The following is an 18,770-nucleotide window of genomic DNA, read 5'->3' on the forward strand; positions in this document are numbered from 1 at the left end:
TTTTTTTTTTTTTTTTTTTTTTTTTATATAGACGCATGTTTTACTTATTTATTTATTTGTTTGTTTTGTTTATACATGCACTGGGTACAGTCAGAAGCGCGGGAGGGTGAGAGAATTCACCAGAGCCAGAGCGGGGAGCAGAGCAGGCAGAAGGACCGAAGTACACTGCTGAGGGGAGCAGCGGGCTGCAGGAGAGGTCTGCGCGCCATGTGGGACCCTCCTCCAGTGGCCGGGGAGCAGCCGGGGATCGAACCGGCGCTACAGAGGCTGCGGGCAGCTTCGCAACCCAGCGCTCAACCGCTGCGCCACCGGGGAGGCCCTCCCTGTGTTTTATTTTAAATTGGATATTTAACCACCCAAAGCCATAGTTTCCTTAGTAGAAAGACCAGAAAAATTGTAACTCTGTGCTTTGAGAATTGGAGAAGATAATGTATATTAAACACACTGACTCTTAGTAAGTGCTCATTTACTTCCTTTCCACCCTTACATTTATGACCACCCGTCAGCAAGCCCTTAGGAGACTGGCAGAGGACCATAGGAGATTCTAAGGACAAGTTTTGGGGTTTTCTTAGGAGTCCCTAATTCTACCCAAGGCAAAGGCCAGATGGGGAAGAGAAGGAGGAGGGAGAGGTAAAGAAAGCAAATGAGAAAAAGCTTTTTAGGGGACTGGCAAGCATAGCATATTTTCCTCTTTAATCTAGACTGAGAAAACACCAGGTGTCTGTCCTCCAGACTCTGTGAAGCTATGCCTGGATTTACTGAAATATGGAAATAGACTCATGGATAGGTTTCCCTCATTAATTTGATTCCCTTTTCTGCAGTTTTGCAAGAGCCCCAATCAGATTGTGACCAACCTGCCTGTTTTAGGGCCTAAAACTATTGAACATGGGGATTTTACTATTCTGTCACCTTAATAATAGCCAGCTTGTTGAGGATGAGCCAAAAGGGAAGGGATATAGGGTTGTAACTAATGAATCTGAATGACACTGTAATGCTTTGGAATGAATCCCTGACACAATGGTGATGGATGTAGAGAAATCCAAATTCCTTTAGTTTCTGTGGGAAGATTGGTTAATGTGATTGATTGTCATGAGGGTGATGAATGAGGATGGGAGGGCCCTGGAAGAAGTGGGACTGTGAACTTTCGGGGAAAGTTGGCAAATATTTCATGGCATTCCCAACTGCTCTGGGTTTTATTAGTTGAAAGCCTCAGCTACAAAACCCACAGAAAATACCAAAGTTTGTTCTCTTTGAATAACCATTTGAACAGGGCAGCAGGGTTGGTTTTGATTCTAAAAATCCTCCCAAAGTTTATTTAGGAATGTCACCAAGGTCCTGGGGAAAATGTCAAAGCATCAGATACATGGGTTCTTTGGATGGAGGTTCATTTAGGAAGGAAGGGAGAAAACCCAGTTTGTTCACTTCAATTTCTCTTACTCTCACTACTAAGGTTTTATGATGGGGATTTTGGCATCTGTATTTTTTGAGGATTTAAATTTTTTTTCTTTCCCTCTGAGCCCTAGGGAAATTATTGCTCAATTTGGTTGCCTATTTCTTCTCCATGATTTTGTACTTAGGTAGTAGTGTCTCTTTCATTCCTCTTCCACCACCACAACCACCATCCCTGCCCCCATCACTCCTTTCTCTGTCACTAACTGTAGTTTGTTGTTGTTTTTTTTAAATCTTCCTTAGAAGGAGGTAGAGGAAATCTTTCATTTCCTAAACACAGCCTGCATTCTTATGGATTTCTTAATGACTTTGGTCTCTGGCATCTGTCCTTTTAATGCACTAAAAGTAGTAGAGACCAGAGCGGACTATCAAGGCACCTGCTTATGGTTTCTCTTGAGATGCCAACTTCCTTAATAAATTTCACTCCAAAAAAAAAAAAAGATTGCTATCCTCTGTTGATATTTTAAAAAATAACTTGTTCTTTTAATGACAAAAATATTTGTTTATTGTAGGCAAATATAAAAATTCAGAAAAACACAAGAAATAAAACAAATCATTCTATTTTGCTATTACATGATGGTAAACTTTTTCATATTTTAAAAAGCAAAATTGGATTTATCCTGATCATGTTTTGTAATTAATCACTCAAAGATATACCTCATATTTCTTCATGTTACTAAATATTTCTCAAGAATATTATTATTATTTAAAGATTTTTTATGCATACAAGAACTGGGGTGCAGGCCAGAGGTGTGTGGGGTGAGAGGATTCACCAGAGACAGAGTGGGGAGCAGAACAGGCAGATGTACTGAAATACACTGCTGAGGGAAGCAGCGGGCAAGACAGGAGAGGTCTGCTGTGCCTTGTGGGTCAGCTCCCTGGTCGGGGATCAAACTTGTGCTGCAGTGGCTGGCAATAGCTTAATAGCAATATGTCTTTAACCTCTGTGCCACCAGGGAGGCCTCCTCCAGAATATTATTTTAATGGTTAATATTCCATTGTGGGGTCATATGTTAAATAGTTTGTCCTATTCTTGAATATTTATTTTGCCAACTTAACAATGTTAAACTGAGAATGTTTTCTCACTCTTGGTTATCAGTCATTTTACTTGTTTATTTAACATATCTGAAATCCCCTCTCCCACAGGGTGTATAGTCTTGCAGAAAAGGAAGACTCTTGACACAGAAATGCTCAGATTTAGAAAACCAGAGCCCCTAAGGTTCTTTTTACGGGAAATTAGTCCCCCCCCCCCAACCCCACCAAGATTACCACTGGTGATGTAGATGTGCAAATGAAGAAGATAGAATCCACAACTTTCCTAGTCCTATTCCCCTGGGACTCAAGGTCCTTGGGTGTACAGAAGCCCCAGGAAGCCTTAGCTAAGATAGCAAATACACTGTGTATATGGTTCATATTCAAAGGGTTTCTTTGTTCCCCAAGTTGCTTAGTTTTCATTAAAATAACGCCATGTAAATTTGGGAGTCTGAATTACTTTCCTATTGACCAGTTTCTAGGTCTCAATTTTATTATCTGTTAAACTTTGATATCAAGAAGATTGCATATCTTCTTTTCTCTCCTAGCAATGTGTATAACTGGGGTATAGTGCAGGGTTTCCCACTCCTTTTCTCATCCTAAGACTTCCAAAGAGAGAAATAAAAGAACTCAGCTATAGGTAAATAACATATATATATACCAATATCTATCTATCTATCTATCTATCTATCTATCTATCTATCTATCTATCTATCTATCTATCTATCTATCTATCTTCTAGAATATTTATTGCCTAATGAAGTTGAGTTCCCAATCTGGGAAAAAATAACAAAACAGAGTCATTTTACAGCTCTTTGGGGGGAAGTCCCTCATGGGGAGCATTGTCTGAGTAAGTTGTAGTTACGTGTACATTTACTGTGAGCCCTTCTTTCCATGTCTCCAGAGATTAGTTTTGAGCTGGAAAAGTTCACATGTTATGTTGGGCCCTGGTTTTCACAGTTTTGGGTGGGGAGAACTTTTTAAAAGTGCATGCTCGGGTAAAAAACCCAACTGTCTAAAAACTTCCCAATAGGCATCTATGTGGTCTCTGTCCCACTTAACTGCATGAACTTGTAGCTGGTCTTTCTGGAGCTTGTCTGAAGGTTGAGTCTTTAGGAGTCTGAAAAAATTCTGATTTTACTTCCAATTCCTCTGATTCTCAGCAGCACAGTTTGATTAGACATGGTCTGTAACTTACAATAACAAATACTTTGGATCCTTCTCAATTGAGAAGGATCCTTCTCAATATGTATCTCAAATCAACCTTCTCTCCCCCACCCCCATACCCACCCCTCCTTCCTCAAGTTCTTTTAACCATAGGCACAAAGATTAGGAAGTAAGCTTCAGGAAAATGAAATTGGGTCTGCCCAAGTTAGGAACCTGCCCAGGTCCCAATTTCAGTTCTTTCCAGAATATGCAGTATTATCTTGGGCCTCCATTTTCCCATCTATAGCAGATATCAAGAGGACTACAGACCAATCCTATGATTTTCCAAGTGTTTTCTAATCTTCTGTCTTCAAGAGAGAAATTGTATCCCCCCTGTTGTCATAGTCACACAGTGAACAGGTGAATTTGTATGAGGTACCATTAGGTGCTGCCCTTATCCAGGGACCAAGCACTGCGTGGGGAGCGCATGCAGTAGTACTTGTTCACCACGTGCCTACACTGGTCACACTTGACTGTACAGCACCACTGGAACTTGCAGTTACAACTGCTGATGGCCTCAGTTCTTCTCTCTTCTATTTGCAGGCCACAATCAGTGCACAGGCGCCCACAGTTGTGTTGCTCCTGCCTGGACGTGTTGTGGCTGTTCTGCAGACACTCTCGGCCCTCTGTGCCATAGATGCCCAGGCTGGAATTCCGGGTACAGTAATCTGGGGATTCCTCTAAAAAGATCAGCTCTGACTCTGCACTAGGCAGGAAGGCCTCCATGGGTGCCCAGTGACCCTCAGCACTGTTACCAGCTCTTAGTCGCCGCTTATCCATCTCAATTTTCAGTGCCTGCTCATACTTGACCTTTAGATAGTCTCCCATCTCCCGGAAATCAGCCAGCTGCAGCCAGCATGTCTGAATGCTACAGCTCCCTGAGATGCCATGACATTTGCAGGTCCTTCTCATGGTGGCTCTCACTGCCTTCAGAGAGACAAAACAAAAGAGGGAAACCCAAAAGGGAAGACCCAAGGCTCAGTGAAATAGAATTCCTTAACTTTAGAGGAACATCAGAATTATTGGGGAGGTTGGGGAAAATACTTTTATTTCTGGAGCCTACCTCAGATCTTGTTAAATAGAATGTTCAGGGCTTTAAAGGCCTTGGTGTTGGTGATTTTAAAGCTCCTTTGGATGATTCTTATGCAAAGTCAGGTAAGTGTTGAGGTCACTGGAGTCAGGCAGCCTAGGCTGTAGGCCTAAGCTCCATCATTTGTAGAATTTGTTTCTCTATCTGCCCAATTGGATTTAAGAATGATTGAGAAAATAAATTATGAAGTAAAATATGATCATGGGCACTGTTACTGCCTTGAAACTGGGGATTGGAGTATTTGTGGGAGATTGGGTTTGTCCTCTGGGCTCTCCTAGAGGGAAGGAACCTCCCTGAGTCGAATCTCAGTCTCCAAGGCAATTGTGCATGGTGGTAATTACCTTGAAAACCTTTTCTACTTGTCCTAGAGCATCTGAGACATCTAGGTACAGGTTCAAAAGGAAATCTCCAGATTTGAGTAGATAATACTCCAGGGATTGCTACCTTATCAGAAGTGTTGGGGGGAGCCAACACTTCCCCTCCAGGGAAGCCTAAATCAGTCTCAGTCCCAGAACCCAAATTTATTTTAGAACACAGGCTGGTTAATAAACCCCTCTTAATTTTCTAGAACATGCATTTGAAGTGGTTAAAATTAAGTTGTAAAAGAAAGGCCTTGATTTGTTTCTTAGAAACCAAAAGTTCTTAGAAACCTGCCTGTGAAGGAGGTAAGAACATACGGTTAAGTGATAAGAGGACTAGACTAAAAGATCTGATTATTTGCTCAACTCTAATACTTACTAGTTGTATTGCCTTGGCCAAGCCACTTGGTCAAGTCACTTGATTCAGGCTTAATGAGCCCTGTCATGCAGAGAATAGGGGCAGCCATCCCAGACCTGCTGGGTGGTGTGAAGATGAAACACGGATATGAGACAGCTCTTGGTAAGTTGTAAAGGGCTGCACAGATGTGAGGATATTGCCAGTACTGCCCCTGATGGCTCACTGGCCAAATCCTATACCCACCAGCCTGCCTGCCCTGTTGTTGTGAAGATTCATCAGGGCTCTGGCATCCTTTCCTTTCTCCAGGCTGTCCACAAAGAGTTTGGAAATTCTTTCTCCAAATTCCACATTATCACTACAGCCTCCCCAAATCCAGCCATGGCCTCCTACACATAAAGAGAAAAGAAAGTTCTGCTAAGTCCTAAGAGAAGAGTCATGATTATTTTGACTGACACAGCAAAACCACTCCCCAAGAGCCCTAGAAGTGTGTGAAGCTATAGCTGAAGGTGAGACAGTGAAAGTGAGAGGTGCTCAGAGTGGGAGTAGTCTTGTTCTCATAATTGACTGCCCATGCTTCAAGCACTTCCCAACTCTAAGCAGTTAATCTCTGTACCTACTGTTAAAGCAGGTACACTGAGCTGGTCTAAATGATCTCAATTGTTCATTGCTGCTCAAACATTATGGAATTCTGCACTGTCTTCCTACAATAGTCTTGTTTGAGCCAGCTCTTCCCTCACTAGTGAAAAATCTGAGTAAGTGTCTCAGGTGTTCTGCAAATAACTGAGTAGCTCCAGATTATGGACAAGTCATTATTAGCCTGAAGTGGGGGATTATCTTTAAATTTTCTATGTCCCCTCATTGCTAGATGCCTTCTTATTTTTAGATCCCTGGAATTGTGGCCCCAGTCTCAACTTAGGAAAGTCTATATCCAGGGAGTCCCCAACAATGAAATTGCTGCTGGATATAGACTACGGGTATAAGGAAACTGTGTCCCTCAACCTTTCCCTGGAAGACTGTAATGTGCACTCTGTCCTGTAGGCCCTCTCCTCTTCCCATCTCCCAAACAGGTAAGAGCCCAACTTACCTGTTTTCCCATTTTTTGACTCATCACAACCACAATTTTCAAAGTCTCCCATGCTACAGTTCTTGGTGATGGTGTACATGACTCCAGCAGAGCTGATAGCGTGAATGAAGGAAGTCTCCCTAGTGGCTTTGGAGAGAAAGAAGGGACTGAAAACTTGAATCCTGATGGCCCAAAGCAGATACTTTGGAAAAGCAATGCTGTTTCTCTCCGCTGGTCCCCAGCCTCCTTGGGGTCTAAGAGGACGTATTCTACTTAAGAGAATGGTGCATATTTTCCCAGCATCTTTACTTCATCCTGACAGAAAAATGACCTCCACTTGCTGCCATGGGAAAAGTGAGGTCCAGAGCTAGAGAGATGAGACCAAGGCTACTTTCCTCACTGCCTGTGGTGCTGGGACTGGGACCCTTCTCTCCAGAGTCCAAAGCTAGACCTGTGATAGTTAGCCATTGCTGCTGGTCCTCAGATAGTGAGAACTTAGGGCCAAGAACCTGGCTTAGCAAAGAGAACTTAGGGCCATGAGCCTGGCTTAGCAAAGAAAAGAGGATCTTTTTTTTTTTTTGACATGAAACTGGAGCCATATTATAATCATAATGGTCGTGGCTAACACTTCCTGAACTCATGTTTTACTAAACTCTTTATAAACATTGCCAACTTCAGTTTTACATGTTGCTCATTCCATCTGTGTTGCCCTATGGGAAGACATTTCATTCCCATTTTCTTTATTCCCTTCCCCCCAACTGTCCTCAGCTAACAACTATTATGCAAATTACTGCATACGGTTACAAGCCCAGAGAAGTGAGAGGAGGCAGTATCTTTCACAGTATTTATGCACATGTGCGTGCACACACACAAGCCCCAAGTGAGGCAAGGCTCAAAGTGATCTCTCAGCTTCACTCTTGGGAGTTTATGACAGCTGGGCAGATGTGAAACTCCCTCAAGGGCTGCAGACACTGCCCTTTCCATTTCATGCAAGTCAGTGCAGGATAAGTGTTTATAAGCACAAATCCAGGTGTGCATTTAAAAAATAAGAGTAATTTATTACATTTGTCTAGAGATACCTTCGTAGCTACCTCATTTAACCCTTATTCCTTGTGACTTAAATAGAGTTGATCTTACTGACCCAAATGACATTTGAGAGAAGTAAAATAATTCACTGAAGGCCACATAGGAAGTGGCAGGTCAGTAGATCACTAATAACTTTTTCATCTCACTGTGCACATATATGTTACTCATACATACATGCTCCAAGGCTACCTCTGTGCACATGTATCCCCTTGTACAGGTGCACAAACTTACCACTTCTTAGCCTGTTGTGAGTGGAGAGCTGGAGAGCATTTTCAGGGCAGTTCCAGCGTTCCCAAGCAAATTGGAACTTACATTCCTCGATGCCACTCTGGGCTCCCAGGGCCACACTTGTAGTGTAGGTCAGATAAGCCTAGCAAAGGGAAAAGGGCTATGAGCTTCAGCCCTGGGGTAAGTGAGGTCGTCTGAGGGTATAGGCAAGATTCAAATGAGTTAGTTGTCCATTAAGGGGCAATCCTGGTTGTCTCTGGGTGAGGGACTTCTGGCATTGCCTCCCCTCCCATTTTTTCCCATCTTCCCCAAAGAATTCTCTTAGGAACCAAGATAGGTTAAAAACAGGACCCAAAGATCATCCTACCTTGGGACCTGTTATCAGGAAATTATTCACAGACCTACCAAAAAGAAAAAGTAAGGCAATGGTGAATGGGGATGAAATAATGGGGACTCCCTTGGTATAAAGTGGGAGATAGAGAAAAGAACTTACCAGGCAGAGGCATTGAAGGTGGCATAGCATATGACCACAATCACTTTGAGCATAAAGAGGTCCCCCATGGCCCTGCCCACTACCAGGGGACCAAGTCCAGCCCAGGGCCAAGTCCAGAGAAGTGAGAGGAGGCAGGGTCTTTCACAGTATTTATATGGGGAAATTCTGAATGACCAAGGGGGAAAAAAACCAACAGCTCTTCTCATTCGTCCCTCACTGGCTGGGCTGCTGGAGCCACTGACCCAATGGGGGACAAGGGAGGAGGGACTCAGCCCAAAGTCTTGAAGGAAAGCCCCGCCCCACCCCACCCCACCCCGCCCAGTCTTCCCTCCCAGACTGACTGAGAGACTGAAGCTTTTCCCTACCTAGGTTTCTTTCCTCTACAAGCCTTTTGCCTCTTTCTGCTTGAGGGCTCATTTCTCAGAATCTGGTAGCCCAGAGCAGATTAGGTCTCTAAACCTACAGCTAGGGGCCTCTCCTTTAGAGTTGCAGTGAAAACACAACTCCTTGCCTTGCCTTCCTCCCCAAGGTGTTAATAATTATAGAGGAACTCTATTTGGGACCCCTTCCTGCTGTTTTTACCCAAGGCAGTGATTGTACCTTTCCTACCTTCTCCTTTGGTGATAATAAAGTCATGGAATTGTGCAGAAACACTTCACACATCATCTTTTCTACATCCTTTCTGTCACATTCCACCAAACTAAGTTCTGGTAAATTTCCTTCATACCTAGTAGACCTACCCTTTCATATATGAGTGTTAGAGCTCTAATTTGTTAGTTGCTTGTATATGTGAAATCAACCTTTGGTGCTGTGGTTGAAAAGACAAATGCTTTTCTTTCCAAACACTACTTTATTGTATGACATCAGCTCCGTAGCCAGGAATATATTTTCTAGATTCAATTCATATTCTTAATGTTTAAGAAGAAGCTGAATGAAAGGACAAATGAATGAATGAACTTGTGGCCCCTAGAAGGGACTGAAGGCACCATTAGGTGTGGCTGGGTACTCCAGTGAAGAAGTGGAGATGTTCCTTGTTTGGTGAAGCTCTTTCCTAGGTCTGGGGAAGGATAGACTAGACAGGCTCAGAGGAAGGTACAAATAGAAAGTCACCCTCCCGACTCATCTTTCTGTAGCCAGCATAGTATCTTGATCACTTTCCAGCATTGTTGACCTGATTTGGGTGAGAAGGGGAGCTCAGATATACCCTACCAGTGGAGTTCCAAGGATTGAGGAGTCCCCAGGCTTTTTTAGGAGAGTACACTCAAAGTATGGACCAGAACTTGTATAGGTCTGCAGACTATTATCTGCAGATAATAGTTATGTGACAAGATAAGCATAGAAATGAAAGTGTTTAGAAATTTCATAGTAACTTCATAGAGTAACTTTAGATATGTTAAAACTAATAGGAAGTTTGGGCTCCAGTTTTGTATTTTTTGTTTCATTTTTCTAGGAGGGTGGGTGCCAATGTCATGAATGCAAAATGTACTTAACAATTGAAAACTCAGGGGCCTTCCCGGTGGCGCAGCGAGTTTGAGTGCAGCACTGTGGAGCTGCCCGCAGCCTAGGCTTCTTTCCTGTGGAGCTGCCCGCAGCCTGCCTGCAGCCTGCCCGCAGCCTCCGCAGCGCTGGTTCGATTATTACTTGGCTGGGGAGATTCCCACATGGCATGACGGACCTCTCCTGTCTTGCCCACTGCTCCCCTCAGCAGTATTTTGGTCCTTCTGCCTGTTCTGCTCCCTGCTCTGTCTCTGGTGGATTCCTTACCCTCCTGCCTCTGGCCTGTACCCCAGTGTTTGTATGAATAAATAAATCTTTTAAAAAGAAAAAGAAAAACATCAGGGGGAAAAAAAACAAAAATGAAAACTCTGCCTCTCAGTCCAGTGAGTTCTCTTCTTCTGCCTGCTTGTGTACTTCTCTGCTTGAGAAGAGGTACCCCAGACTTGAGTCACTTGGGGACCGTCTACTGAATTTGCCTCAGTAATGTTTCCCAATCAAGAATCTGTTTAACTTTCCCTTACTTACTAAGACATCAAATTTTATTTCCATGCCACTCACTCTGAGGTTAGATCAGAGTCAGCTCTAGCTAGCTCTGAGACAGTCACTCCACCCCACCCAGAAAGAGTTTTTTGAGTAGCTCCACATTCACTTCCTGTGTATGAGCAATGGGTCTTATTCTTCTGTCTCCGCATTGCACCTGTTATTTAGTTTATGCTCTACCAGAGTATTCTTTATTTTCTAAGAAGCAGAATATTGAATTTTTGTGCTTGCTCTTATTTAGATTCTCTAGAGATCATTTAATTTCTCTAAAAGGAATTCAGGATGTTAAGGATGGACCTCTGCTTTAGGTATAAGGCCTGGTTTTTTTCCACTAATTGGTTGTGTGATCTTGGACAAGCTATTTTCTACCATGAGGATGGAATCACTTTCCATTAAACGAGGGAGTAGAATGAAGGAGTGAGGAAAATGTTGACTGTTGAATGACCTCTAATGACTTTCCCAACAATTTTACATGCTATAAATCTATTTTTAAGATTTATAGAGGGCCTCTCTGGTGGTGCAAGGGGTTAAGCACAGCACTATGAAGCTCTCCACAGCCTCTGCAGCACGAGTTCGATCCCGGGCCAGTGAGCTACTCACATGGCACAGCAGACCTCTCCTGTCTCGCCCACTACTCCCCTCAGCAGTGTATTTCAGTCATTCTGCCTGTTCTGTTCCCCACTCTGTCCCTGGTGAATCCTCTCACCCCCTGTACCTCTGGTCTGTACCCCAGTTCTTGTATGCATAAATAAATAAATCCTTAAAAAAATTATAAATCCTAGAGGTGATTGTAGGCCGAAAGTATGGAAGTCTTGTCTTCTCCAACCTGTGAGCTTGGGACTCATCCTATCATACTTTTTTTTTTTAAGGTTTATTTATTTATGTATACAAGAACTGGGGTACAGGCCAGAGGTGTGGGGGGTGAGAGGATTCACCGGAGATAGAGTGGGGAACAGAACAGGCAGATCGACTGAAGTATACTGCTGAGGGGAACAGCAGTCCAGAGAAGTCTGCTGCTCCATGTGGGTTGCTTCCTGGCTGGCCGGGCATCAAATATGTGCTGCAGTGGCTGCGGACATCTTCACAGGCTGCATCTTAACCCCTTGTGGCACCAGGGAGACCCCATCCTATCATACCTTTTAACTCTTCAGTTGGCCATTAGGATGGACTGGTAAGATGGGTACCTGGGGGGATAACCAATGGCTTTTTGAATCTTTTGGGGCTCTATCTACCGGATCCTTGTGCTAGACTGACCAAAGTCCTACATTATGAACAGAGGGTCTCCTGGAAGTTGAGAAGAGCCATAGACAAACACTCCACAGTAGAGACTACAAATCATTTGCAGTCAACCTGTGTGTTCATCTCCCTAGTCTTACATCTATTAGCTAATTTGTTTTTGTTTTTTTTTTATAAATATTTATTTATTTATGCATACAAGAACTGGGGTACAGGTCAGAGGTGTAGGGGGTGAAAGGATTCACCAGAAACGGAGTGGGGAACAGAACAGAAATATACTGCTGAGGGGAGCAGTGTGCAAGACAGGAGAGTTCTGCTGCACCACATGGGTCACCTCCCTAGCCGGGGATGGAACTCGTGCTGCAGTGGCTGCGGGTAGCTTCACATGTTGCATCTTAACCCCTTGTGCCACCAGAGAAGCCACTAATTTTTTTTAAAGATTTATTTATTTATGCATACAAGAGCTGGGGTGAAGGCCAGAGGTGTGTGTGGGTGGGGGGGGGGGAAGGATTCACCAGCAACAGAGTGGGGAGCAGAACAGGCAGATCTACTGAAATATCCTGCTGAAGGGAGCAGTGGGAGAGACAGGAGAGGTCTGCTGTGCCATGTTGGATGGTGGCTGCCAATAGCTTCATAGTGCTGAGACTTAACCCCTTGCGCCACCAGGGAGGCCCAGCTAATTCATTTTTAAGTTATCATCCAACTCTTGGTTTCTTTTTTCCAGCAGTGGAAATCTGGAACTGAAGATCAGAACATAAGATGACAGTGGAGACAGAGTAAGTTTATGATAAGACAGAATAGTAGTGTTGCTGGTAGGTGTTTAACACTGGCTTTAGTGTGACAGGAGCCACGCTTAATAGGTTTGCTGATTTTCATAATGTAAATACTCCTACCATACCATTTTCTTTTTTTTTTTAAAGATTTATTTATTTATGCATATAAGAGCCGGGGTACAGGCCAGAGGTGTGTGTGTGGGGGGGTGGTGAGAGGACTCACCAGAGACAGAGTGGGGAACAGAACAGGCAGATTGAGTGAAATACACTGCTGAGGGGAGCAGTAGGAGAGACAGGAGAGCTCTGCTGCGCCATGTGGGTCAACTCCCTGGCTTCAGATAGCCTTATGGTGCTGCAACTTAACCCCTTGTGCTACCAGGGAGGCCCAATATTTCTATCCAGTACATACAATAGATTCAATAACCTTAAGAGTATAGATAGTAGGAAAATTAGTTCCTGTTAGGAAGTGATTGGAATTAGGAAGTCATGCATTTTGAGTACTTCTTATCTTTATCTTTAATATAATTATGAGTTTATATACGTTATTTTTCCCCAATTATGTTTACTTGAGGTAAATTTGGTTTATAACATGGTATTCGTTTTAGCAGCTATAGGTTCAAATCTCTTACAGATGTTTATTTCCACAGCATTGCTCATTACCAAAGCCCCAATAATCCTCTACACTGCTCCTATCCCGCCACCTTCCCCTCTTGTTGCCTCAGTTTTATAGTCAGATGTCAAGGGTTTGTGATACCTTGGTTTTGTCTGAGCCTTTGTTTTGTGTTTCTATATAATTTATTTTTTTAATTGCTTAAATAAGGTATAAAGTTTATTTTTTATTTTATTTTATTTTTTTCCCGGAAATCATGTCTTTTATTTTTTTACATCATTGTTCATTTTTATTTATTTTTGTTTTTTTATTTAAATTTTATTTTTATATTCCCCATACAATTACAACCCCCTTATTTTGACCCCAATCCCTCCTTTCCCTGTCCCCCACTGCCTCCCATAGAGTGTCTCTGTTTCATAGTTGTTTGTTGATTTTGATTATTTTCTTTCTTATAGTTATACTTTTTCCTGGTCCCTTATTTAAGTTTTCTAGATTCCTGCTATGAGTGAGACCATCCTGTATTTTTCTTTTTCTTTCTGGCTTATTTCGCTCAGCATGATCCCTTCCAGCGCCATCCATATTGCTGCAAATTGCATGTGTTTATCTTTTTTGAATACTGAGTAATATTCCATGGTGTATATGTACCACATCTTCTTGATCCAGTCATCTATTTTTTGGCATTTGGGTTGTTTCCAAAGCTTAGCTATTGTAAACAGTGCTGTTGTGTTTCTATATAATTTAAATGTAATAATGGCTGTGTTTAACAATGAGTTTGCAAAATTCCTGAAAATTTAAAAATCAGTTCTCAGGAGCTGGTTCCAACTCCAGTACACCACTGGAGACATATGACCTCTGTCAAAGTCTCTGGGAGATTAATGTGCAAGCCTTTAACCCTTGCTAAGTCACCTGCCTTCAAGAAGCTTAGTATCTAGTAAATAGGACAAAAGATGTATGTCTATAATGTATGACAGAAAGTAGTAAATACAGTACAATGAATGAGTGCATGCACCTCTAGAAAGAGCTTGAAACGAGGTAACTGAGACCCAGGGAGAGGGGACTTACTTGGGGTCATAGAGTGTGTTGTGACCAAGAGAACCTGGATCCTGATTTCCCAGGAACTGAGGTTTCCGGGGTGTGAAACTATCAGTGCTTAAATTAGGACATTCTTGGGCAAAACAGATGGTTAGTTGCCCTATTATGATGATGGTCTGCATCCCAGGCCAATGCTTCTTACCAAATGTGCACTCTCACTAAACTCTCCAAGTCCCTGGAAACTCTGCATTTCTTTTCCAGGATCCTTTCACAACTCTGAACCTATGGAGGCTCTTAGATTGTGGTGCAAGGTGAAGGGGTGTGGGAGAAGTGGGAGGGTGGAGGTGACCACAGAATGCCAGAAGAGACAGATAGGATTTCTGACTTTTTACACTCCTCTGCTAATTAGATAAAGCTGGGGGTGGGGGAGGCAGCGGGGGGGATGAAGGGGGGAAAATGAGCCACAATGCATATTCTTCTGAGCTATGACACTAAGCAGAACTAAGTGATTTTCAATCTCTAGTCTCTACCCCTCCTCCCTGGAAGCTGGTCTCTTCCCACCCCCTGGGGATACTTGACTCCCAGTCCAAATGCCACAGCTGCTTGAGTGCCTGACCCTCCACCCACCCACCCCCAATTTAGCCTCAATGACTTGCAAAGTTCCTCAACAATATGCTCAGGGAAGGTAGAGAGGAATACTCAGTTTCTCTTTTAGATCCAGGTGTGGGGTGGAAGAGGCTCTCTTGTGTGGAAAATGTAAGCAGCTGGTGGTCTGCTGGTGGCCTGTGAGGACAGGGGTCCATTAGAGGGGATCAGGCTGTAAGCCACAACAAGATCTGTTTCATGTTTGAAGATGTGCCCACTAGGTTAGGCTTTGTCAATCCCACCCATACCAGGATCTCCCCAAGGACAGCCGTACATTTCTCACGTTCCCAATTAATATTTCTTAATTGATTGTTGGGTAAGAGAGTGTGAAAAGAATTGTGGGATTTTATTAGTATTCGGTGATGTATGCAGGTATCCATCCAGTTGTTAATTCTAAAAATATTTACCTACTGAATTAAGGCCAGTACTCAACACTTGTGGGTCTCAGATAAATTAGGAGATGCTTTTATCCTGGAGGATTCTCAGTTTGATCTAAGAGAAGTTTAAATAATTTATAACAATAGAGTGAGATAAAGTACTCTCTTAAGAGGCTGGAAGGAGAGAGGGTGAAGAAATTCACATGCAAGGACTTCTGATAGAGACCTGACATCTGGTGGCAGTGAGTGGTAAAACAGGTCTTCTGTTGCTCTGATCAGATCCATTATTATAGTTTTAGCTTTTATTGAGTACCTGCCTAACAGGTTGCCAGCTGAGTGGTTGGCACTGTGGTGCATATATGGTAAAGCTTTTTTTTTTTTTTTTCAAAAAAAGATTTATTTACATATGCATACAAGAACTGGGGCACAGACCAGAAGTGGGTGTGTGTGTGGCGGGGGTGAGAGGATTCAGCAGAGACAGAGTGGGGAACAAACAGATTGAGTGAAATACACTGCTGAGGGGAGCAGTGGGCGAGTCAGGAGAGGTTTGCTGAGCCATGTGGGCAGCTCGCTGGCCAGGGATCGAACTCATGCTGCAGTGGCTGTGGCTAGCTTCATAGGTTGTGTCTTAACCCCTTGTGCCACCATGAAGGTCCTTATATGGTAAAGCTTCTAAGGGGATCTGTCCTTGAAAAACTTGAAGTGTGCTGCTTGAAAATAGAAGTTTAACTGAAAAAATTACCAATTGAACTATAAATGATGTTGTAAGGGTCAGGACTGGACACAGTGCAGGTTTTCTGATCCCATGCAGACCGGGTAAAGGAGGAGTCAGAGTCCTCAGTGGTTTTGCAGGCTTTTATTGGATTACCAGGTACATGGCAGGCAGGGGTGCTGGGGGGCCGGGAGGCTGGCAGTCCTCCCAGCCCCCAGCAAATCCGCACTCTCTCTGGGCTCACTGGCGTTCTCTGCTTCTGCTTCTTTGCTTCTCTCTTGGCCTCTCTTCAGCTTCTACTGGAGTCCCCGTGACGACGCCCTTAAAAGCACAGTCTTAGCCCAGGTGAATCCCATCTACCTATGCCCACACCCTATTCCAGGTGCCCGCCATCAGGCATGCATTCAGGACCGCAAGGATCCATCATCTATCCTGATGGCAGGAGGGCAGAAAAGCCTGACATTTTTCCTTACCCTACAGATGTGCACACCTAAATCCATGCACTTAAGTAATATAACTTAATAGAAACTTAAAAAGAGAATGTGCTGTGAGCCTCCCTGGTGGTGCAGGGGTTAAAGTCTCAGTGCTATCAAGCTATATCGCTAGCCACTGCCACAGGAGTTCAATGATCCCCCGCTAGGGAGTTGAATCACATGGTTTAGACAGACCTTTCCGGTCTCCCCGCTGCTCCCCTCAGCAGTGTATTTCTGTAGATCTACCTATTCTGCTCCCCACTCTGTCTCTGGTGAATCCTCTCAGCCTCTGCACCTCTGGCTTACAACCCTGGTTCTTGTATGCAGAAATAAAATGTCTTTTTTTTAAAAAAGAGAGTTGTGCTGTTATTTATCAAGTTGGGTTTTTTTTTTTTTTAGAATCATTCCTTTATTGAAGGATTTTTTTATTAATTTTGCATAGAAGAACTGGGGTGTAGGACATAGGTGGTGGGAGAGGAGAGGATTCACCAGAGACAGAGTGGGGAGCAGAACAGGCAGATCCACTGAAATACAGTGCTAAGGGGAGCAGTGGGCAAGACAGATGAGGTCTGCTGCAACATGTGGGTTAGCTCCCTGGTGGGGAATCAAACTCGTGCTGCAGTGGCTTCATAGTGCTGAGTGCTATCATATCACTATGATAGCTTCATAGTGCTGAGATATAACCCTTTGTACCACCAGGGAGGCCCATGACCTGCTATTTTAAAGTGGCCTCAGATCTGCCCAGGCTAGCCATCCTACTTTTTTTCCCTAGTCCACTGGTTCTTCTATTCTTTTTTTTTTTTTTATAAGATTTATTTATTTATTTATTTATTTATTTATTTATTTATTTTTACTTTTCTGTTCCCTCGGTCTACGGAGCTATTTCGTGCCAAACCTTGTTGGTTGGTTTATTTATTTATTTATTTATTTATTTATTTATTTATTTATACATACAAGCACTGGGTACAGTCAGAAGCGCAGGAGGGTGAAAGAATTCACCAGAGCCAGAGCCGGGAGCATGGCAGGCAGAAGGACCGAAGTACACTGCTGAGGGGAGCAGCAGGTGGCAGGAGAGGTCTGCGTGCCATGTGGGACCCTCCTCTGGTGGCCGGGGAGCAGCCGGGGATCGAACCGGCGCTGCAGAGGCTGCAGGCAGCTTCGCAACCCAGTGCTCAACCGCTGCGCCACTGGGGAGGCCCCAAGATTTATTTTTATTTACTTATACATAGAAGAACTGGGGTGTAAGCCAGGGGTGTGCTGGTGAGAGGATTCACCAGAGACAGAGTTGGGAGCAGAACAAGCAAATCTACTGAAATACACTACTGAAGGGAAGCAGTGGGGTGAGTCAGAAGTCTGCTGTGCCATGTGGGTCAGCTCCCTGGGCAGGGATCAAACTCAGGCTGCAGTGGCTGGTGATAGCTTGATAGTGCTAAGACTAACCCATGTGCCACTCTTTAGGTGACTGTTTATCCTCAAATCTCTGATTCCTCTTTTTATTATCATTCTCAATTGACTAATTTCCTATTTTACTGGGAAAATAGAAATAATCAGAAAATAGAAACAATTTCCCGTCACTTACCTGCATCTGTGTTCTAGATCTCTTCTGAGGTAATGAAGAATTGTGCTTCTAAGTCAATCCACTGTATATTGGCTCCATCCCTGAACTTTCCCCTGTCTATAAAATTCTTTCCATCAAAATATATAAATAGTTCCCCCCATTAAAATTAATCTCTTGGTCCTACAACTCCCTTTTTTTTCAAAAAGATTTTATTTATTTATGCATACAAGAACTGGGGTACAGGCCAGAAGTGTGGGGGGTGAGAGGATTCACCAGAGACAGAGTGGGGAACAGAACAGTCAGACTGACTAAAATGCACTGCTGAGGGGAGCTGCGGGTGAGTAAGGAGAGGTCTGCTGCACCATGTGGGTATCTCCCTGGCTGGGGATCGAACTCATGCTGCAGTGGCTGCGGACAGCTTCACAGGTTGCATCTTAACCCACTGCACCACCAGGGAGGTCCTTACTACTCCCTTTTACTAACACTAAAATCATCTCTTGGCCCCACTACTCTTCCACATCCACCTTTTTTCTTCTCTTAGAGCTTACCTCTTTGGTATAATTTTCCCTATTCATTGCAAAAGCTCTCTTAAATCTAGTTCCACTAGTTATTCACCCTCACCATTCCACTGAAATAAATCTAGATTACCAGTGATCTGCACTTTGCCAAATCCAGGGGTAATTCTCAGTCCTCATTTTATCTGATTTTGCAGCAGCATTTGCTATAGATGATTAACTCTCCAAAACTTTGCTTTGCTTTTTTCAGCTTTCTGGACTCCAGAGATGTATGGTTTTTCTTTTACTTCTTGTCACTCTGTCTCAAGCCGGGTTCCTCTTCATTTTTCTTATTAATATTGGAGAACCCTGGGACTTATTCATCAAATATCTTCTATTTTCTAGTTATATCTATTTGCATAGAGTGACCATCCCAAAATTGTATCTTTAATCAGACCT

At 43.4% G+C, this 18,770-nt stretch overlaps 1 protein-coding gene across 1 annotated transcript; it reads right to left on the minus strand.

Annotated features, from left to right (window-relative positions):
• Positions 1-3,792: 3,792 nt before the first annotated feature.
• On the minus strand, positions 3,793-8,490 carry WNT8A (Wnt family member 8A). The gene is made up of 6 exons (XM_037508232.2): positions 8,365-8,490; positions 8,239-8,272; positions 7,875-8,013; positions 6,579-6,704; positions 5,738-5,880; positions 3,793-4,614 (listed from the first exon to the last, which is right to left on the minus strand). Exons 1-6 carry the CDS (start codon positions 8,430-8,432, stop codon positions 4,069-4,071), a joined length of 1,056 nt encoding a protein of 351 aa, XP_037364129.1. The 5' UTR covers positions 8,433-8,490; the 3' UTR covers positions 3,793-4,068.
• Positions 8,491-18,770: the final 10,280 nt, after the last annotated feature.

The sequence above is a fragment of the Talpa occidentalis genome, unplaced genomic scaffold (assembly GCF_014898055.3).
Source record: "Talpa occidentalis isolate TD23 unplaced genomic scaffold, MPIMG_talOcc4v2.1 talOcc4.13, whole genome shotgun sequence".
NCBI lineage: Eukaryota > Metazoa > Chordata > Mammalia > Eulipotyphla > Talpidae > Talpa > Talpa occidentalis.